Below are 21,759 nucleotides of genomic sequence, written 5' to 3' on the forward strand. Positions count from 1 at the left end.
GTTAAGCACCCCTGGGTTCAATTTCTGATTTAAAAAAAAAAAAAAAAAAACAGAAGGAAACAGAGAAGAGGTAATAGATCCTGGGTTCCAGGGGGTTTGATTCAGCTGAAGAGAGATTCATCGTCTTAACAAATAAGTCCCATAAACAAATACACCACATAGTGTACCCGAGTGTTAGTCCCCTGCCTCCAATACACTTTTCTACCAAGATCCTCCACACGGATGTGTAAGGAGTCTGCCCGGTGCTGGCTGTCACACTCAAGAGCACAGCAGGCACCAGTTCCAAGCACGAGTTACCAAGCTCTGAGGGCCATACTATTCCGTTTCTAAGCCCAGCATCCAAGACAAGGCTGTAGTGTGCCAGACTCTCAACAGAAAAACACAGGAACATGTAGCCCTTTAAAACTAGGAGTTGCTCATAGCTAGACCCACCTGGACAAAATAATACTGTTTAAAATCAATAATGCTGTTTATGACCACTGTTTCCCTTCTGAAACCCAAATTAGGCAAATGCAATGTCCAAAGGCACAGTATGGACACCAGGACAGAGATGGGACACCCTGGAAGCACAGCCCGTGGACATTGCCCTCTGGCCTCTCTCGGGTTACGAGGGACAGCAAAGCAGCACTGGCTGCATCTGCCCCTCCTCAGGTCCTCGCACCAGCAGCTGTGGGCTCTGGGGATGGTGATCCCAACACAGAAACCCTGGGACTTAGATGCCACCTGCCTGGTCTCGGGTGCGAGCCTGCAGCTCAGTTCTGAAGGGCCAGACCCCGGTGGCAGAGAACCCTGTGCATGGCTGAGGGACAGCTCCACGCAGTTGCTCTGTCGGTGACGGGACCCGCCCAGGTAGGCGGGACAGAGGCCATGCTGCTCGTGTGGCAGGACGGCGGCCTCTGCATTACTTCAGTGATGGCACGTTGGGCCCCGGGTTCCTGATGGAGCTGCTGGGGATGTGCACCCCGGCCTCCAGGGGCTGCTCCCTCTTCCCTCCCTGCTCGCTCCCAGTGAGGCGCACCAGGAGCAGCCCGGTGCATGGGGAAACTCTGACAACCGCAGGAGTCACTCCTTCTCCTTTGCAGGTCCTCCCCACAGCCAGCCGGCCCCCAGCCCAGCCCAGGGCTCACGATGGCGCAGAACTGAAATCAGGCAGGACCAGCCAATGCCGTGGCACCCAGCCCCATCCTGGCCGTGCGCCTGGGCCACGGCTGCTGCCTAGGACTCACTTGTGGTACCAGTTGACCTTCATCTCCTCTGTGAAGTACTTCATGAAGCACTGAAGCCGGATGCCCTCCGGGGTGCACAGGATCTTCAATGGAGAGGCAGACGCCCCTGCAGACACAGAGCCACGCAGGTGTCAGGGGAGCAGCGGCACACTGGATATCGGGTGTGGAATACTGTGCATATCTTAAAGATTCGACATATAAAGTCTCTCTGCTTGGCAGTAGTGAGAGAGGAGTAAGGCACTTGCCATAGGCCGTCACACACTGTTGTCACCACACCCTTTATCTTTGCTGATCACACAGCACTCTTTTCTAGTGAGGGATGCCCTAAGTGTGTGCCAGGCCCCAGGTCCTATTCTCAGTGACGCTCTCTACTTCAAACACACACCTCCCCAGGCACACCCGCTCCTGTTCTGCACTCGCCCGTGTCCATGCTGATCCTGACACTCCGGTGTGTCCACCAGCACCGCATCCTCTCATTTGAGTGTGGTGAACTATGCAGTCAAAGACTTTTGCTCCACATTCCCGTGTAATATTCATTCTCTACGTGAGCATTGGCCATGCCAGGATGATTTGGAAAGCCCTTTGCTAAACACCTCAGAGACTCATGGCTTTGGAAGAGGATCGGCATCTGCCCCTAGCTGCTTGGCTTCAGTGGGAGAGCCACAAGGGCATAAACATGCAGCATGGAAAACACTCATTGGCCTGCATCTTAGGTGTCGTGGAAGGTCAGCCAAGGAGTGACCCTCGGCAGGAGTGACGGGGTCAAGGAGATGGGGGCCTGGGGTCAGTCCTCCAGCACCAGGAGTTCCTGGGTGAGAGGACAGAAGAAAAATCTAAGCATCATCCCCTGGTGGCCCCCAGCTGTGTGCCCTACGTGCACGAGAAGCTTCCTGAGAGGGCAAGGAGAGGCTGCCTTCAACGGGCCTGGTCTACCTTCCCAGAGTGAAGAACATGGGTCCATGCACAACCAGGTAGGCTTGCTAGCAAAACTAGAGAGTCTCTCTTACCCCACTGCCTGGGGTAAGCAGCGGGAACACACAATCTCACAGGAATGCCAGAGACGGAGTGTCTGCAGTGGACCCTGTGCTCAGCCGAGGGCTTCTGCTGGGGTCCTGACCGCAGCTGGCTGCCCATGCAGTTAGACCTCCTGACGCCTAGGTCTCGGTTACTCATCAGAAGATACAGATTATGACCTCTCTAAAGAGCCTACCGTAGTAAAATCACATGATTGTCAGCATAAACCACCATGTAAATATATCATGATTGAATTATTAACCCATATTTTTGCTCTCACAGTTTCCACAGGAAGGCAGATCAAGAGAGAGAACTTATTTGCCAATCTAAAATTAATCTAATGCCTGTGACACAAAGCCCGAGTTTTAAAATTTCATTATTGCTATTTATCGTTTGAAATAAAGATACTGATAACAAATTTGGATAAAGCAACTGTCCAGACTAACCAAGGCATGTTGGAAGAGGTGATGAATTCTGATTTTAAACTAAACACAGACTCCAGATCCAACGCGGAAAACACTGAAGGGAGCATCATGGAGCTGCGTGCACTGTGGCCCACAAGCTCCGTCCCGGGAGGGGCGAAGGCCACTTCAGGCAATAGACTGTAGCATGCAAAGTGACTGGAGAAGCAGAGAGCACTTGCTTACCACAGACCCGACTCATCGCCAGAATCATGTCCTCGTACACTGGAAGGGAAAAGGGAATGCACGGTGACCACGTGTTATCTCACAGAAAGCAGCCTTTCCAACATTGCGTTAGACGCCAGAAACCAGGACGTTCATTTGAAAAATGAAGAATGAAAATAGTGATATCCATCCGTAAAAGGCCCAAGAGGGCGATAAATCCTTCTAACCTAGTCTCTTTCAAAGTATGGGCAAGAACATTTCATTCAACACAAATCCAGCTGTGGGTTTAATGAACCTCTCCATCACAGCTGCCAGCATTTCAGCTCTGTTGGTGTTGGGATGAGCTGGCTTCCCGTGAAGGGTCCAGATGACATTTCCCCTAAGCTGCAGTAGAATCATACATTTCTCTAAAACACTTCAGCAGCTCTGAATGCAATGAATGTTTCCTTCTACAAGTTTCTGCTGCAGAAACAGTGTGTGTACCCGCTGAGGACACAGGAGCATGCATGTCTCACCCAGCTCGCCCTGGGGACAGGGCGATTCCTGGCAGGATGAAGGGTCCTTTTACCTTTGCCAGCTATGTCAAGGGTAGACACGTCTTGACCTCTGTCATCTTTCAAGGTCGCCTTGTATTCACCATGGTCCTTCTTGGACAACTACAAATAGAGCACACCCCATATTTATGTACAATCAGTATGTGTGGGGCACAAAATGTAGCAAATGCTAATCCATTTCCTTGTAAACTATGGAATTTCAGAACACACACTGGAAGACAATGCAGAATTCAGGAGTTATCAAAAAACCTAACTCGCTTGGGTTCTCTGATTTTACTGAGCATACAATACCTTTGGTATGAGCAGCTCACAGATCCCCTTCTCCAGGTTAGGCATGGTCTCAGTCTCATACAGAACATCATCCTTGAGCCACTTGAAAACCGTTTCTTTCTTGGTGTTTGCAACCTACAAAACAGAAATCTTCAGTGTAGCACATGAATCACTCTGGCTTGTAGAAAGACTTTAGGACTATAAATTAAAGATCTTACACACACACACACACACACACACACACACACACACCATTCTCTCAGATAGAGGCCCATGGATAAGCTTTCCCTCCTCTCAGGACCCTCAGGTGTGAGGCAAGTGCTCCACCACGGAGCTACACCCTGGCCCTTATCACTTCTAATGACAATACTTTCCTAAATTCCCACTTCACAGATGGGAAGTCATTTTGGACCGTGAAATCAGACCTTTTGGTTTAGGTGAAGTGCCCTAATCAGGACTAGTCATCAGCAGTGCATCTTATTTATAAACAGCTGGACTGTCCTTGGAGCGTGTGAAACTACCCAGTGGCTGCTCCTGAGCAGTGTGACGCTCCAGGTGCTGCCGTGCAGAGTGGGATGCAGAAAGAGGACTCTCCCTCTCCTGAACGCCCCGCCAGCCTGTCTCTGGCTGAGAAGCTAGGCTGGGGGAGCCCAGGCAGGTGCTCTGCACACAGGCCCCAGGGTGCGGGCGGTGAAGAGCGTTCTCTGCACAGGGGAGCTGTGCTCTCCCACTCCAGGCTGGCAGTCTGCATCCCTAACCCACGCAGACCAGGAGACAAAGGCAGGGTTGGGAAGCACAGATGCTTAGGAAACGTGAAGGCTTCCCACAGCAGCCGCGTGCACTGCCGTCATCAGCAGCAATGCCAAAATACAGTCCCCATAAAGCAGGGGTTCCGCCTGCCCAGTCACACTTGCCCCCAGTTTGGGAGCCTGCCTGGCCCAGTGTCTGAGGAACTCCTGGGGACAAGTGCACAGGGGGCTGGGAGGCAGGACCTTCCTCTAACATCATAAATCATCCTCCCCGTATTTTGTCACATACATAAAGTTTAAAATAGCCGTCTGCCACAGTATCCTTAGATGAAAACTGGTCCACAGAATTTCAGAACTGACTTTACTCATGTAAAGTCGGTGCATTAAATTGCAAAAATACTCAAATCTCAAGCAATATTTATTTGGTTTCTCCAACATCTGAGTTTAAAAGTTGGTAGAGCCTTTAGTCAAGGACACAGGGTAGTTTGAAATATCTGCAGAGAGTAATACACCACTTAGGTGACATCAGAGTCCCCAGGGAAGAACTCATATTTTTTGCTGCTGCCCATGGGCTGTGCACGACCCTGGGTTCCCCAGGAGTCAGAAGAAAGAGAAGACCCAGCATACCGAGCACCTGCCCCCGTGTGTGCTAAGTACTGACCACCTAGTGGACTGATGTCTAGAAGATGCACACCTTTCCACACATGGTAATCATTTGAGAAAACTGCTCTTTTACCAGTGTGAACAGCTAAGTAAACAGCTACGCTTGGCCATCCAGGGGCATCTTCCTTTAACTACCTGAAATGCTTTCACTTGTTGAGGGAGCCCTGCTGAGGCAGCTCTCTTGCCACTTCTTTGCAAGTAAACTTCTTTTGTAAGTGTTTCTGCACACCTGCAATCCCAGAGGCTGGGGAGGCAAGGCCCTAGGCAACTTAGTGAGACCCTGTCTCAAAATAAACAGTAAAACTCTCTAGGGCTGTGGCTCAGTGGTAAAACACCCCGAGTTCAATCCTAAGCACAAAAAGAAAAAGAAATGATTTGTCTTTGAATATTCCTATTAAACATATTAGGGCAAGAAATTCACTACAAAAACACTAAGTAATTTCTTTATAATAAATGTAGGATGGCCTTAAGCATATTAAATGTCAGGGCTTTAGCCCTAGTTTTCAATAAGAAGAGATGTGTCGATAGGACATTGAAAATCAATCACCAACACTAACGATGGTCAGGAAATCGACAGTTACATTTTCCCACAGATTTCAGGGAGCGCGTGGCTCCCGGGTGCGACCAGCTCTCCCCCAGCTCTCCCCCCACACTCCTTCCTCCTGGACAAGCCTCCAGGCGCCCACCCTCCTGCTCTGCCAGGGTCCAGCCCTCCTGGCTCCCAGCTCAGGTCTGGATGTTGTTTAGGACACTGGTGCTGTACGGTGCTCCCTCCGGGGGCTTTGTGTACCTGGCAGCTCCTGCTCCTGGGCTTGCGGGCCACCCTTCACCTACTGACTGTGTCCTGGGCTGCCCTACTCGGCTCCGGAGTCCTCCCCTTGCTGAAACTCCCTGCTTGCTTTTGTCTCCCGCCCCCTCAGACTGCGATTACGTTGAGGAGAGAGACCATGCATAACGGACCTCTTACCCCCCACCCAGCCCAGTGGCAATCACTGAGTGGGCGAACAAGCCACAGGTTTCCTGAGGAAAATGCAATCTAACCAAAATTAAAGCTGGTTAACTGCTGAGTTATTGAAACTTGGAAAACATCACGTTCCCAAATGTGCCCCGTGAAGTTCCAAGAGCAGTGCACAATGGGTGGACTTCGTCAGGGGCTCTCTCACAAACTCACCTGCCAAGACTTAAACACCCACTTGAGCCTTCTCTTGCAGGTCACCATCCTGCCATCTTCTCACAAAGAAGGAAGGGCAAGCCCTGAATGCCACCAGAACAAAGCCGTCCCTCTGCACACACCTGAGCCAGACCACAGGGCCCAACCCTCAACCTCTGCCAAGACCAAGAGTGGCCCCTGTCTGCTCCACCTTGGAACGAGGTCCTCACCTTACAGATCAGCCGAACCTCACATTCTTCCGTGACATCCCAGTGCAGATACTCAGCAAAGTGAGGGCCTAGGGGGGGAAAAGGGAAAGAGCTTATACCCATGAGTAAGTGTGTATTGTACAGATATTGAATACACATGTGTATGGTGTGTGCTTCTAGCTGTGTGTGGATATACACATGTGTGTACTGCTTACATACAGCACTTCTGTACACTATGAAACTGAGGTACTTTCACAGCCCCGAAGTCGACCTGGCCAACAGCTTGACCTAGAGGTTTTGTTATGCATGGTTTGTGTGGCTTTTAAAATCAAGGATAGATTATGTACATTTGTTTAAAATCTCAATCACTTTTATTTAAAATAAATGTAGAAGCAATATATTAACAATGTGATTGTCCCATCAACACAAAAATGCAAAGCAGGGTTAGCAAGTAAGTGTCAACTCCTTTCATAAAATCACGTTCTACACACTTGGCTCAGATGGAGATGGGGTAAGAAGGAGAAGCAGAGCCAGAAAATGACAGGCCCCGGACCATGAAGGCCATTACAGATGTCCATCTGACTGCTGATTGGTCAGAGGGTTGCACCCGGTGAGGTGGGAGACACGATGTGGTCACACCCGGGGTCCTGGAGTGGGAGTGCGCCCGCGTGTCTCACGCTGTGTGGAGTTGCCAACGTGTGTTACAAAGCCAGGGAGTGGTTGGGAAGGACAGTGTGCAGAACACCAGTTAGTCAGCAAGTTGGCACAGAGACTGGCCAGATGGACACTTTCCCCATGGGCTGTGACAGGACACAGGAACAAGAGAGTCCTGGGGTTCCAAGTTAGACGAACAGGCAGGGTGCGCACAAAGCAGAGGACAGAGAAGCATCCAGGTTCCCTCGGCCACGGAAGGGCGTGGCTTTGCCACTGAAGACGCAGAGACCTGAGAGGATGCGAGGGCTCAGACCCCGGTCCCGGCTCCCTGCTGCGCCTCGGGGAGCCAGCTTACCTTGCTTCCTGAGAAACTCCTTCCTTTGAAACTCAGCCTCTTCTAGGACGGTCCTGAAGGCTACGGTCAACATCCAAGAGAGAGACATAAACAGGTTTGCTTTCCCCTACTGAAGAATTTTCTTTGACACGTGAAAGAATGCAATGCAGCGTACCATCTCCAATAAGAACCAGGGAAGAGTGCCTCTTGGCTTTTCCATCCTGAATCTGCACAGTGTATGTGCCTTCATTCTCAGCGGTGCACCGATCCATCACCATCTCAATGACGCCAGTTGGTTTGTCACACTTGATTCTGTGTGTCTGCACGTAAAGGGACAGGGAGTCACACCACGGAATCCCTCTGGCTCCCTCCCTGCACCTACAAGTTGCATTGACTATTGTCACTTAGGGGCTTGTGCTGCAGAGTACACAGAATGAAATGTCATCAACTCCACCTCTGGTGGACCACGCACCAAAGACCAGGAGCCTGCATCCTGACAAAGCCCAGGTCCCCTGGGGACATCCCTGCAAGTGCCACCCCCACACACTCATGCCCAACATGGACACCTCATACCCAAAACAAGCATCTGTGCAAACAGTTAAAATCCAACAGAGAAAGAAGAAAGAAGAGACCCCATGCACAGAGCTACGATTGCATGGCCCTCATCACAGTGGTCCTCAGTCCCTGGGGTGCACAGCCACAGCCTCCGCAGTGCCGCCCACGTGGGTGCAGCAGGCTCTGCTGAGCACAGATGCAGCACAGCAGGCTTGTGACCTTGCCACCTGACGTCATCCAGCGCACTCAGGATACACATAGGGGAGGACCTCCTCAGGGAGGTCTGGCCTCCCTGCCTCCTTCGCTCTGTGTGGGAGAGCGGGGCCTCACCTCACATTTTCCAGTGCAGCCTGTCCCCCAGCTCCTGAGCCTCAGTGTCTGTATCCCAACGACAATCTGGTGGCCCTCTTGCCCTTGACCTGCTCGAGCCCCACTTCTTGTGATAGTCCCCAGGGGAGACTCTCCAGTCACCTTTGGGTGAGGCTGGATGCCCTCTGTGGGTCTCTGTATCCCCCATCCAAATGTCTCTTGCTGGCTCACTAGCAATGGGTCCTGGAGAAGCCGGCATCACTTACTTATCTCTGAAAACTTTCCCAGCACCTAGCACTGCACGTAGCCAGCAAAAATCACCAATAAAAGTGACATTATAAGGCAGTCAGCCCCCCGTGGAGAGGCAGCGGGCTCTCCCTGTGGCCTCCTGCAGCTGTGGCCTGGCACTGGGGTTTCCTTGGGGGCATCCTCAGTCCTTGAGCCTTCCTACTCTCTCCACCTGTGAGTTCTGAGCTGCCCGCGGCCCTGCAGAAGGAAGCAGCTCCCTCTAAGTGCCTGGCTGGGACAACCAAGCACCTGAAGACGAGCCAGGGAGGACACGGGCCTCAGGGATACGCACTAACAGGGAGACTAACAGGTGCAAAGTCACGCTGCATGGAGGGGAACAGGGACCGAAGGGGGCAGGCTGTAGGTGAGGGCCACGGGGCTGCCAGGGACCAGGCGAGTCTCCTGGATCAGGGTCAACTGGGAGGTTGCACCAGGACCTCCCTTCTCAGTCCCTCCCTGTCCTTGACACTTCCCTTCCTTCAACAGCCACCCACTCCCCAACCACCGTCACCACACCAGCATGCCCTGAGCACACAGCCCATCTGGGTGGCCCTTCAATGCCTCCAGCCTAGCCACACCTCACGTGCCCTGAGACTCTGCCCTCTCACTGTGTGATGAGCCACAGACACGGGAAGGTTTTATGGTTGCTCATGTGCTGTGTCTGATTCACCCGCAGATAATGCACCATCTGAAATTAAGCAGGGGTCGTGGAGGAAGAGCCACACCCACATGAATGAACAGCTCGTCCCAAATGCAGCAGGAGCCTGCGGGAGCCCAGACTCAAAGGGCAGGGCCCAGGGCACCTCCTGTAGATCACAGCAGGACTGACTCCTCTGCCTGACCTCCCCACACCCCGGGGGCCTGAGCTAAAAACAGGCCACATTTGTCAAGGATGTCCTGGTTTTAGACATGAAAGTGGGAGGCCCTCAGGAAGCATGAAGAGAACGAAAGCCCAGCCACCTGTGTGAGCCACGCCTCCCCGCCCTCCCCCAGGGCTCCACAGGGAATTCCTACCTGCCCATCTATTCCCACAAGGTCCCTTTCTCATTAAGGCTGCTTCTGGTTTTTACATCCAAATTCCAGTGGCAGAAGAGAGATGCCACAGCAGAAAGCCACCAAGTGACGAGCCGGACACTTCCAGCCGCCCCTGGGTGCACACCGTCCTCCGGGCTAACTGCAATGCAGCTGTTCTGAATATCTGCAGCGCGACTTCAGGCTTTAAGAGAATAGAGCCTGCTCCCCCACCACCCCACGCTTCATCTTCATGAAACCCCAAAATCACCTCTACAATGAGAGTTCCCGATGCTCACTGTTGAAAACCACAACATGTGGGAGAGAGCAGGACACGTGTTCTACTGTGACCTGCAGGGGGACTCTACGGCCCACGTGACGGGGGGTGGGGCAAGGGGCAGGCGTGGTCCCGCCTGTTGGGGAGGGAATGGGTGACAGAAGCACACAGCAACACTGAGCCCCCCTCGGAGCTGAAGCAGTGAGGCCACCCCTGACCCTGCGAGGGGCCCACCTAGGCCTGGAGTCTCCAGCCTAGCAGACTCTCCTCAGCTCTGATGAGCGTGAAGGCAGGATTCTCACCCACCCGACTCTCAGCAGTGCCACAGTCTTTTCTGCACTGCGGTATCTGGGCAGATTTCAGAAAAATAATTAGGTTTCTTGCTACCGCCATTATGCAGCAGATAAAGTTCAATGATTCTGTGAGTGCCAAAAACACAGGATTTTATGTGACTTTCACAAAGCAGCGTCAGTCTTCAAGTGTAAAGGCTTCCTGTGGATTGCTAATTAAGAAGTGAAATAGTGCACCACATTCCAAAGAGTAGCCGGGCAGCCAGGACACAATCTCTAAAGATTGTAGGAAAAGCTAATTAAAAGATGTTCTGCAAATGAAGCTCAATTACACTGAATTCCGCTTCATCTCTTGGCGTGATCTCTGCTCAGAGAGACACTTCTCCGGCCACCGTATCAGGCAGTGCCTCCTGCTGATGGCATCTGTACAGCTGGCTCTTCTGCAGCCCAAAGAATCTACGTGCTCTCCACTAGCCAACTCTGCCACCCGGACAAGTCCTAAAGCATGCTGTGATTCCCTCAGGACAGACTGAGCAGATCATGTGATAAGTATGCGATCCTGGTCCATGTGAGATTTCCATCTGAAGGACTGCAGTTGACCCCTGTTGGCTTTGCAGAATAGCAGGACTGAAGATGAGGCGGCCACTCGGGAGAAGAGAACTGGGCTGCCCACATGGCCTGGTGACTCGTGCACCTCGAGCGTGACCAGGGCATCAGGACTTGGTAGGCCAGCTGAGTGCATCAATGACACTGACTCAGTGTCAAGAGAAGAGGGGTCAGAAGAGTTCACAATGGTGGGGTCCGAGAGGCACCGACCCCACCACGGAATAAAACAGACCCCTTCAGATAGGTGGTCCCCTAACGGGGTGTGCTGGCGTGCTGTATCAGCAAGAGGAAACGTATCCCACAGGACCAACACCTCAGAGAACACAGGAGGACTCCTAGGGGCCTAGTGAGGGTCATCTTAGCAATTAAGGCAGAACAGGGCAGAGGTCCACAGGGTAGCTTAGCCGCCCCCTTGCCAGATCAGATGTTCCACAGCAAGGCAGCAGTGTGCAAGCTCCAGTGTGCTGCGTCTCCCATGGGAAGCCATCGGGGGTGGGATGCAGGAAGGTTCTCAGGACAGAGACAGAATTCAAGCCCTCCAGGCCACCGCCAGAGGCGCTGCTCCGTGGGGACATTTCCCCAGGTCCAGAACCTCTTCATAAGGCTGAGCTCCGAGTCTCGAGAACCTAATTTGTCATTTTTGGATTCCAACAGGCTTGGATTTCAAAGACTACTGAGTCTCATCCAACCCAGAGCAATCTCTGAGCACCTCGAGGACCCGCCGTCTCCTCTCCTCTTGTCAACCGCCTACCCCCAGTTTCCAAAGCTCAAAAGGAAGGGGAACACACAGAACGCTGACCCCAAGCCGCGGACGGCCACCAAACCCGGCTCCAGCAGGGCCGCAGCGAGCTGCAGGAACTCACCTCGCTGTCTGAGACTTCTCTGTCATTGATGACGAAGCGGAAGCGGGCGTCTGGCGATAGCTGCTCAGCCTGCAGCCAGAAGCGGACCTGGCCCTTGTCGAAAATCTCATAAGCTAATTCTGATTTCAGAGGAATGGCTGCAGAAGGAAGGAAACCTCAAGTCAATGCCCCATCTTCGTGAGGAAGCGCACAGCCACTCGCAGGGAAACACCAGCCCTGAAACACGGGCGGCACAGCCCTGGAGAGCTGCACTGGGCACTGGAACCAGAACTCGAGGGAGGGTGAGTCGGCAAGGAGCCTGTGCTTTACGGACGCCTCCACCTGTTCTGGGGGCCCCTTCAGGGTGCCGTCTACCACTGCAGCTGCCTGTGTTCGTCCGTGCTCAGTGGGACTCGGGACTGAAGACAGCATCTGACAGACACATTGTTGTACCTCTCCAGAGTATAAAGAGGCACTTGCAACTGTCCTTACGAGCCCACAGGCTGGGACCAGGGTGGGACTGCCCTGCCCTGGGAAGCTGCCCCTTGGGCTTACAAGTATGCCCGCAGGGCAGCAGATTACTTACTGGGATTCTTTATCTCATGGCTCAGCTCCATCAAACGCTCAAGTTCTAGAATGAAGAGAACAGATTTTAATTAATTTTGACCGAGCATTCAGAAGCCTGTACACCATAGCTAAACAAGAGCAGAGACTCTGTGTCACCATGATCTACTGTGAGGATATGGAAGAAATGTGAACTAACATTGAGAAGATGGAGAGGACACGCTTGCAGGCTGGGCTGGGATATAGCTCAGTTGGTAGAGGGCTGGCCTCCCATGCACAAGGCCCTGGGTTCAATCCCCAGCACCACCAAAAAATAAAAATAAAACAAAATAAAAAAGAACGCACTTGCTCAGGGGAAGCAGAGGGCAAGGTCGAGCTGCATCTTGGGAAGGAGGAGCTGGGCAGGCAGGCAGCTCCCAGGGAGCTAGAGAGGAGGCCTCGGGGAGAAGACAGGGGGCCTAACTCCAAGGGAACCCTCTCCCTGACCTAACCTGGCTGGGAATATGCTGTTTCCTCCCCTTCAAAACTTCCTTCTTGGATTTTATTAACAAGAAAGTGTATATGTGATCAGCCGTCCAGCCCTGACCTGTGCTTTACCATGAGCACAAGAGAGCAGACAGACACACTGCTCTCAGAAAGACCCGAGCAGAGTCGGGGCCACCAGAGCACGGAGCCATTTCTCTATTCCCCCTCTACTTCCTTCCTTCCTAGAATCAGGAATCAGAAATGAGATGATGGCCACCAATGTCTGAGCACGTGTATTTGAACTGGAAAATGCAATCAGTCTTTTCCTGACCGAGAGCAAACTCCATCTGGCTGTTGGTCTGACTGTAGGACTGGCTCTCCCATTCAGATTTCCTGGGAGAATGTTCCACTGAATGAGGTACACCTGCAACTCCAAGGCCTCACGTCAAATATAGGATAAAACAAGGTGGGAATTTCACCCTTTGCTGATTTAAAATTAAAATGGAAAATGTCATATGAAAACTCACTAGTGCAGAGGAATACGTTCACTTTTCAGAATGATTTAAGGGTGTTTTCTGCAGACAGAATTGTTTGAGCCAGGGCCGGCACAGGAAGCCTGTGTACGTGCAGCACAGTGAGGACCCAGAGCACGAGGCCAGCGCCCCTCTGGCTCACTGTATAAGTTCTCCTGGATTCAACCACTGCAGAGCCACACCTGATGTGTCTCCGGCTGCCTCCCCTGGATGCTTCCCTGTCCTCCCTACCCACGGCTATGACTTGAATGTGCCCCCAAGGTTCATGTGCTGGGGATTTAGTCCCACTGCAGTGGTGCTGAGAAGTGGGGCTGTGTGAAAGCCATGTTCCCAGGGGTAGGGGCTGAATTAAGGAGGACCTGGGCTTCCCAGGTTTACCTCCCATCAGGGGTTAAGAGGCAGGAAGGTCCTCACAGACACAGCCCCCGATCTTGGGCTTCCCATCTCCAAAACCATAAGAAAATAAGGCTCTGTTCACTAGGAATCACCCAGTCTGTGGTGTCTGCTGTGACCAGGAGGCCACTGACAACTCAAAGACTTGCCTATGTGCCTTCCAGTACCCGGGGGAGCCTGCACCCTACAGAACCAGGCTAAGCCGCCTTGGCCTCCAAGGCCCTCAGAGGTCCTGTGATGCTACTCGGGGTGCTGCAGAGCGCCCGCCCCACGGCTGACCTCTTCACAACACTCAGGGCTGAGGGAGCAGGGGAGGGGAGGGCTGGACAGGAGCGCAGAGCCGCCCGCCCCCGGGGTGGGGATAAGGACCAGCCCCCTGCCTCAGGCCTTTGCCTATGAACTCAGTGGACGCCTGGGAAAACCTGCCCCTTGATGGCCGCCCCAGGCCGACTTCTCCCCGACCCCCAGCCCTCCTCCACTGTCTGCACTCACACCAAGAACTGTGTGAAACCTGAGCCCCCCACAGCTCTGTGTGGCAGAGACCACCCACTCTGGATTTGCTTGATGGTAAATTTTGACTCCTTTGAATATGCCGCCTTTTGCCTCCAACAAACACCCCTTCTCGAGTCAAACAGGTGGATACAGAAGTCTGTATCAGAATCGCTCTTTGAAAGCATGAATAAAAACAAAACAGCAAGCCTGCGTCATTTAGACATTACCTTCCTCATCCAGAACAAAACTGGAAGACACGCCATCCGTGTCACTCACGGACACAGAATAGGTCCCCACGTCCACTTTATCTGGATTCTTAAAGTACAGCTTCGAGCTGGAAACAGAGACAGAGCTGGGGTGAGCTCCTGCTGCTGTCTGCGGGATGTCCAGGGTTCCCAGCACCCGCCTCCCGGGGCCTCACTGGTCGCCTTCCGTGTGCACGCTGAACCGCTCCTCATCGGCTATCTCCTCGTAGGACTTGCACCAGGTGAACTGACAGGCGTCCGTCATTTCCTGGCAGTCAAAGCTCAGGTAGATGTTGCCTTCCTCGTCCACGCCAGCGCTGATTTCCTTTGTGCCTGCAGAGCAAGGGTGACTGAGCCTGGCAACAAGTGTCCTGTCTTCAGAGGGTGGTGGTACAGGTGAAGAGCTTATCTGACGTCTGATCAGCACTTTCACTTAACGTCCACTGACCCAGACAGCCGAGAGGGAGCAGAGCGCTCAAGGGAGCCCTGACTGGCCACTTTCAGGTCACTACATTTCTGTCCACTTCCTTTCTGTGTCCAGTACCATCTAGAAGGCCAGGGGCTGCCTCTCAGGCCTGATCCCTTTCTCCCTGAGGCCTAACCTGCCTCACCTCTGCTGGGCAACTTCACCCACACAGGTGATTATCTTGGTTCTGGGGAGCACTGCTTGTTTGCTGAGTCCACCCAGGGGTGGAGCCATGGCCAACATGTGGCCAGCCAGAATTCAGCTCTTAGAAATCAGGATGGGATACTGTCCAGGGCACAGTGGTGCACATCTGTTATCCCAGTAGCTCGGGAGGCTGAGGCAGGAGGATCATGAGTTCAAAGCCAGCCTCCGAAATTTAGCAAGGCCCTAAGCAACTCAGTGAGACCCTGTCTCTAAATAAAATACAAAATACAGGGATTCAGCTTCCCTGGGTTCAACCCCTGGTACCAAAACAAAAAAGAAAGAAAGAAACTGGGCGGGAGGGGCACAGCTCGACCTCTGCGGGAGAGCAGAACTGAGGCCACATGATACAGATGCTCTCAAGCTTCCAGAAGGATGGAGAAGTCACAAAGAGACAGCAGAACTAAATGAACAAGAGTCCACAGGACAGTGAAGGCCCCAGGGGGCACAGCAGCTCTCTGCGAGTGGCTCCATCACCTCCCACAATACCAGCCACACACCTGTACGCAGACCCCAGGAGCTGTCCTGCCCCAGGGCTTTCCTTTGTATAACTCCTGGGGGTTTAACTCATGGCAACCAAGAAAATATCAGACAGCTTTATAAATTTCTGATCAAAACTCAGCAGCTATACAAGAAGCCACCTTTCTTCCTGAACATCATGATGACCAAAAGCACTGTCCTCCTGCCCTGGGTCTCAGCATAAGCAGAGGTGGAGCGCGACTTTATTTCTTGTGCTAACGCCAATCTGCCTAAAAACTGCAGGGGCGCCCTTTCCCTCACCCAGCACACCCAAGCAAGCCCCCCACTTGCACGTGCCCCTACGGCTGCTCCGCGGCCTTGGCAGCTCTCACCTGGCCTGGCCTCCACCAGCACCGGCTCTGACGTGTCGGAGGGCTTCCCCGGCCCACTGGCATTCACTGCCCTCACTCGGAACACATACGTCCTACCTTGATGCAGGTCACAGACCTTGAGAGGACAGGGAAGTGTCAAGTGTAGGTAGAAAACACAGACTTTGCCATCGTTCACGTTTTAAGGTGAACACACCTTCCTTCCTTTAAAACGCTTTTCTGGTTGGGAAAGCTGTACTGACCGAGCAGCCGAGAGGGAAAGAGATGCACACCAGGCCCATCTCGCTTCAGGAAGAAACACGTTAGGGTATCTATCGTTCTCTTCTGCACATTTTAAAGCACAATTAAATCATATTGACTAGATTGCAATCTGCTGTTCAGATTTAACTGTGTTAAACTATGGGACGAAATATTATCTTAAGTGTGATCTGTGACTGCAAAACGGTCACTTGGACACATCAAAACGAAGTTAGCTACTTCCCATACACAGACATGCGGGCCGTCCTGGGTGGAGAGTGGTGTTCTCAGAGCCCATCTCTTCATTCACCAGAAGCTCTTCCCAGGGTGCAGAGGTTCAGCAGAGGGCGCCGTGAGTGAGCACCCAGTGCCTGATGCAGGCGAGGCATCTAACCATACCCCAGGCCCACACCAGGAGGGACCACTGGGCAGCTGGCAAGCCTCCAGGCACAGGGGCCTGCGGGACCGAGGACAGCTGTCAGAGCCACCCAGGGACAGATGTCCCAAGTGCTAAAACAGGAATGTTTGGAGAGAGGACAGAGCCACGCTCACTGTGTGCACTCACATCAAGTGACGTCTACCGTGTCACCTGAGCTATGTAGAGAGCTGTGGGTGGAAGGGGCATGACACAGCATACAGGCCACCCCTGCTGAGAGCTCCTGGGTCCAGAGGTCAACGAGGACTGTGGCAGTGCTGGACTCTGTTAGACTGCGGCATGGCCGGGAAAAGGGCAGGCCACACAGCCCCTGCCACCACCTCCCGGGCTCTTCCTGCCCTGGCCAGGTGCTCCTGCCCTCACTGTGCAGAGCCCAGAAGGGTCAGATCCAAGCCACCTGAACAAGTTCCTCAGGGGCTTGAGCAAAAACACCTTCAGGTAAAAGGAAGCAATGAACAAATCACCTTCAAATAACGATTTGGAGTTGCCACCTCATTCACCGTCTTCCATTCCCCAGAATCTTCTTCCTTAAAATCCACCAAGTACCCAGACACAGGGCTGCTGCCTGCATACACTGGGGCCTTCCACAGCATGACCAGCGAGGTGTTCCGGACCTCACAGAATGTCAAGTCATAGGCAGGACCTGCAGAGCCAAATTGGACCTGTGCTCAGCCAGCTCAGCACACCCTGACCTCTGCCACAGGCAGACGCGCCGGGACATCCCCATGTCCTCCTCATGACACTGAGGGCTCGCCCTTCCTGGAAGGACTGTCCTGATGCTGGGGCTGGGGAGAGCCCAGCTCGGTCCTGCAGCACCCCGTGGCCTCAGGGAGATAGTGGGTGTGTAGCCACGGGCCCACGGTGCTCTCCCGGCCAGCAGGTGGCATCAGAGAGAGGAGTGCAGAAATGGGCAGGTGCGTGCTGCAGCCACTGGCATGGAAACCCGAGGCCAGCTAGCGCATGGCCCCGCTCTGCTCTCTACAACACCAGGTAAGCCTAAAGCTGTCTGCTGCTGATTCCCAGCTCCAGACGGGCTGTGGACAGGAGGGGGAAAGCTGCCCAGCAGGCGCCATCTTAATTAGAACACACAGGGTCTAAGCCAGTCGGCCAGGTGCCCCGTGAAGGCCCTGGAAAGAAGAGGGTCTTCTCCTATGGACTTCCCTCAGGGTCCAAAGTCGGCTTCACTAGAACAGATAGGGCAGAGAGAAGGAAGCAGGGCACGGGGAGGGGGCGATAGAAAGGAGGAGGAGGGAGGACAGATGCCTGCTGTGTCCACTCCCGGGGGCCTGGCGGCTTCCCTCCTGCCCGCCCTCTTCTCCTGCCTTGGGCTCCTCTCTGTCCCCAGGAAGCAGTGGCTGGCGCCACACCCTGGGAACATGGACTCTGGAACCCTGTCCCCTCTCCAGTGACCTGGTCAGCCATCCGTCCCTCCCACTGTTGGCCCTCCCTCTGCCCACTGCCTGCTCCTGAGCACCCTGCCTGCGCTGCAACACTGTGGCTGCTCGGCCACTCCCAGGCACGGCTCGTGGGTTTTGCCATCGTCTCCATGTCTGCTCACTGGGAGAGGAGGGCATCCACCACAGCTGCCCACCACACACCTCCTGGAAAGCCCACTGGCCTGCCCAGCTCTGGGTGGTGTGTTCAGGGACGCGTCTCACCGGGTTCTGGTGCTGTCCACGCCTCACACTTGAAGAGCTCACTGGGGTCCGATGGCTGTCCGATCCCCGCCAGGTTGACGGCAGCAATTTTGAACTCATATAATGAGCCTTCCACCAAGCCCTCCACCTGCGTAGATTTTGCCTCAGTTACTACAGGAAATAACGTGCATCCCGGTCCACTGAGGAAAGGAGCATTATGGTGGTTTGTCAATGAGTCCCGGGGAAGGGTGCTTGTGGGAAAATTAGACTAGATCACCTAAAGAGAGCTGTTGACAGACCCAGCAAGCTGCAGGCACAGGTCAGACCCATTCACCCCTTGACACTCCCACAAGGATGAGAGGACATGCCCTGGGGTGGTACGGAAACTGAGGCTGAGAGAGGGGTCCCACAAAGAGCACACACAGGTGAGCAGAGCAGGGGCCCCTGAACCCTGCCGGTCCCTGCAGACCCCAGACCTAGTCCTGGCATTGTGGGACGGAGCTGCGGAACCCGCGGGAAGCCCACTCAGGCCTGGCTGAGTGCCACAGGCAGCCCGCCACCAGCCCCACCAGGCCACCTGCTCTGCCAGGCGAGGGCCTCGCTGGCAGCTCCCGGGGCACTACAAGCCCATGTCCACGTGGGGCCTGCAGACTTGCCAGCTATGGGTGAGACCTGGGGAAGGCCTCAGCCAGGACACGGGCTTCGGCCCGCAGGTGGTAGAACAAAAGCCACGTCCAGCACATGCTCTCTAGAACCCTAGAAAAGAGCTCCCAGAACAAGACGTGGCAGTTAAACGTTCCCACTCCCTGGAAAGCAGAGCCCATCCTCATTTAGGCTACTTGCACCCAAAAAAGAGGAGGGTATTTTTCTCAGGAACAGAGGACCCAATAGAGAACATCTAGAGGTTGTGGCTGAACACAGCAAATATAAACAGGGTCACATCAAACCTGGGTTTTGGCCACATGTATTATAGCATGCATGTATCATGGCATGCTCCATATGTAAGTACAGACCATAAAGATAAAACATCACAAAGCAGAATTTTCTGTAAGACAGAGAGTAGACTTTGCCCCCAAAGCCCTTGTCTCCCAGCATATGTGGCCCCTGTGAGATGCGTCAATCCAAGAAGGTAATGACAGCTCCGGTCACTCGTCCCATGCCCAGGAGGAGCCAGAGGCTCGGGCAAGTGGACTGTGAAGCCCAGGGCTGCCTGGGTTTGCCTGGCTTTGCCTTTGGCCCCCCCTCAGTCCCCCTCTCTCCACGCTGCGGACAACGTGCACTGTGGCAAGGGACCACCCAGGATTTCGTAGGAAAGGCGCAGCACATTGCCGAACAAGCACCTGCTCAGCACCACTGGCCCCGGCACTGGGCTCTGCACCAGCTGAGCACCTGAGAGGGCGCCTGCCTTCCAGATGCTCAGAGCTCCAACAGGGACAGAGCTGGTCACCCACTGTTTGCAGATCCCTCAATTACTGCCTCTGTTCCTTTACTTTTTCTCAGAAAAAAAAAACAAATGTTACCTAAGATCTTTTCAGATCCAAAACTCCATGGCCTCACGATGCTAGGATTTTTACACTCACTTATTTCCTTATCAAACCACCTAAGGTCATCAAGCTCTGGAACACTGAACAGAGAGTGCCAACATTCCCAGGCCCAAAGAAAAGGGGAACCCACCGTTAAGATCCTCTGCTGCACAGGAGAGGAGTTGACCTCATGCCAGTTCTTGTGGTGAGCTTCACGCTTGTCTATATAATAGCCCAGGATGGGTGAGCCGCCGCTGAACTTGGGCACCTTCCAGCCCAGGGTCATGGTGTGGCCATCACAGTTCAGAAGTGTGATCCCATATGGGTGGGATGGGACGGCTGCAGGAAAGCACAGTGCACAAGTGACCAGCCTGGCTCCGGGCCCTCGTCTCACCCATGGTGTGGGGCAGGGCTGGACCCATGCCACTCCAGCTCTCCCTCCTGCCGCTGACACTGGCCCTTTAAAGGTGTTGAGTGGATGGGTAGACAGCCTCTCTCATGGACAGCGCTGCTCTTCCTAAATGCATCTACCAGTGTTTGCAGGATGCAAGGCACCGCACTGCGTCAATCGGTCTGGATAGTGGACCACAGAAGGTTCCCTTCATGGCCCACTAAGGAGACCTCAGAGGAGCTTTCCCACGTGTGGTGGGGAAGAGCGACCACGGGGCGTGGCCCCAGTGCCTTTTGGCTTCCTGCAGCCATGGAGGCTTGGATCGATGCAGGTGCTCATGAGCACACATTTCCCACGTCGGGAAAGGGCCACCTCATCCTAGGAAGTTGGCAAGAATTCAACAGCTTCCCTGACTGAGCCACCTGGAGCCTCGACCCCCAGTACGGAGGGTCAGCTGCTAAATGGGAGCAATGGCCCACATTCCCTAGGGATGGGGTGAGAAGGCAGACAGGCGTGCTGGGACGTCCCTCCTGGGAAAGCTGGGAAGAACCAGGACCTTAAGCAAAAATGGGGCTAACTCCTCGCCCTGGGGCCCTGCACATGGTCAGATCTGACGTTCCTTGGAGATCCCAGCAGGGAAACCTTAACTTCCAAAAATGTTTGTAAATTTAATTGCAGATGAAAAACAATAAAACAGCCACAACTGTCTCTCAGAAGTGAAAGGAAGATACTTGATTCAAAATGTGTGACAATTGTGTCTTGAAACATCGCTGAATGTGTCCAAAGATATGATGTGTTCAACAGGAAAGATCCACAGCAGCAACCACAAACACTGACTCACAAGTAATAAACATCTTTAACCATCACTATTCGTGAATACAGTCACAAGGTGACGTAAACATGAAGATTTCTAAAATGACTTGCTAAAGTTCCTTAAGCTCATAATAGCTGAAAGCCCAGGTACCGTGGTGCACAACTATAATCCCAGTGGATCAGGAGGCTGAGGCAGGAGGATTTCAGGTTCATAGGCAGCCTCAGCAACTTAGCAAGACCCTGGCTCAAAATAAAAAATAAAAAGGGTTGAGGATGCCACCGGGTTCAGTCCCTGGTACCAAAAAAATTAATAAAATAATAGTTAAAGGCCATTGGTGGTTCTGTTTCACACACACTTTGAAAGGAGAAAGTCCTGCCCTGTGGCCTTCCTTTTAGTGTGAATGGGGGCCTTGGGAATCAAGCTGGCCTGCAGTGGTGTCTGTTTCCATTGGGGATTTAGGGGCACCCCCTTGCTTCCCCCCACACTGGCATTTCCACACAGCAGCCAGCTGACCAGAGGCTTCAGCAGAAGGCATGGGCTCCACCGGCCAGCCTCAACGCATATGCTCCCCGGCCAGCCTCCACCCCTGTCCTCCGGTCCTCTGCAGTGGCACCCTGAGAGCTTATTCATGCAGAACTCATGGCGCCCTCGAGGACCACCCACAAGTTACGCACTGAGGGCGGCCTGGACCTTGATGACTTCCGACTCCTGGGAGTTCTCACTCATGCCCACAGCGTTGACAGCTTTGACCCGGAAGATGTACTGCTCGCCCGTGGTCAGACCGTGCACCACGAACCTGGGAAGACACAGGGTCATGGCACAGGCTCACCTAGGTCCTTCTCCTCCAGCTCTTCAGACAAGACGCTCCCTTGGACTAAGACCCAGCC

The 21,759-nt window shown here is 53.6% G+C and overlaps 1 protein-coding gene across 2 annotated transcripts in view; it reads right to left on the reverse strand.

Annotated features, from left to right (window-relative positions):
• Myom2 (myomesin 2) overlaps window positions 1–21,759 on the reverse strand; it is a 65,631-nt gene that overhangs the window by 7,103 nt on the left and 36,769 nt on the right. For both annotated transcript variants that reach the window (XM_015504658.2, XM_048792835.1), the window contains exons 17-32: window positions 21,547–21,668; window positions 19,819–20,006; window positions 18,166–18,292; window positions 16,972–17,150; window positions 15,838–15,952; window positions 14,496–14,652; window positions 14,302–14,408; window positions 12,214–12,258; window positions 11,649–11,785; window positions 7,625–7,769; window positions 7,471–7,530; window positions 6,483–6,550; window positions 3,712–3,825; window positions 3,435–3,522; window positions 2,888–2,926; window positions 1,227–1,332 (exon numbers count right to left, since the gene is read on the reverse strand). In XM_015504658.2, the coding sequence (XP_015360144.1) occupies window positions 1,227–1,332; window positions 2,888–2,926; window positions 3,435–3,522; window positions 3,712–3,825; window positions 6,483–6,550; window positions 7,471–7,530; window positions 7,625–7,769; window positions 11,649–11,785; window positions 12,214–12,258; window positions 14,302–14,408; window positions 14,496–14,652; window positions 15,838–15,952; window positions 16,972–17,150; window positions 18,166–18,292; window positions 19,819–20,006; window positions 21,547–21,668 (1,797 nt within the window). The remainder of the gene's footprint in view (window positions 1–1,226; window positions 1,333–2,887; window positions 2,927–3,434; window positions 3,523–3,711; window positions 3,826–6,482; window positions 6,551–7,470; window positions 7,531–7,624; window positions 7,770–11,648; window positions 11,786–12,213; window positions 12,259–14,301; window positions 14,409–14,495; window positions 14,653–15,837; window positions 15,953–16,971; window positions 17,151–18,165; window positions 18,293–19,818; window positions 20,007–21,546; window positions 21,669–21,759) is intronic.

The sequence above is a fragment of the Marmota marmota genome, unplaced genomic scaffold (genome assembly GCF_001458135.2).
Source record: "Marmota marmota marmota unplaced genomic scaffold, marMar, whole genome shotgun sequence".
Lineage (NCBI taxonomy): Eukaryota > Metazoa > Chordata > Mammalia > Rodentia > Sciuridae > Marmota > Marmota marmota.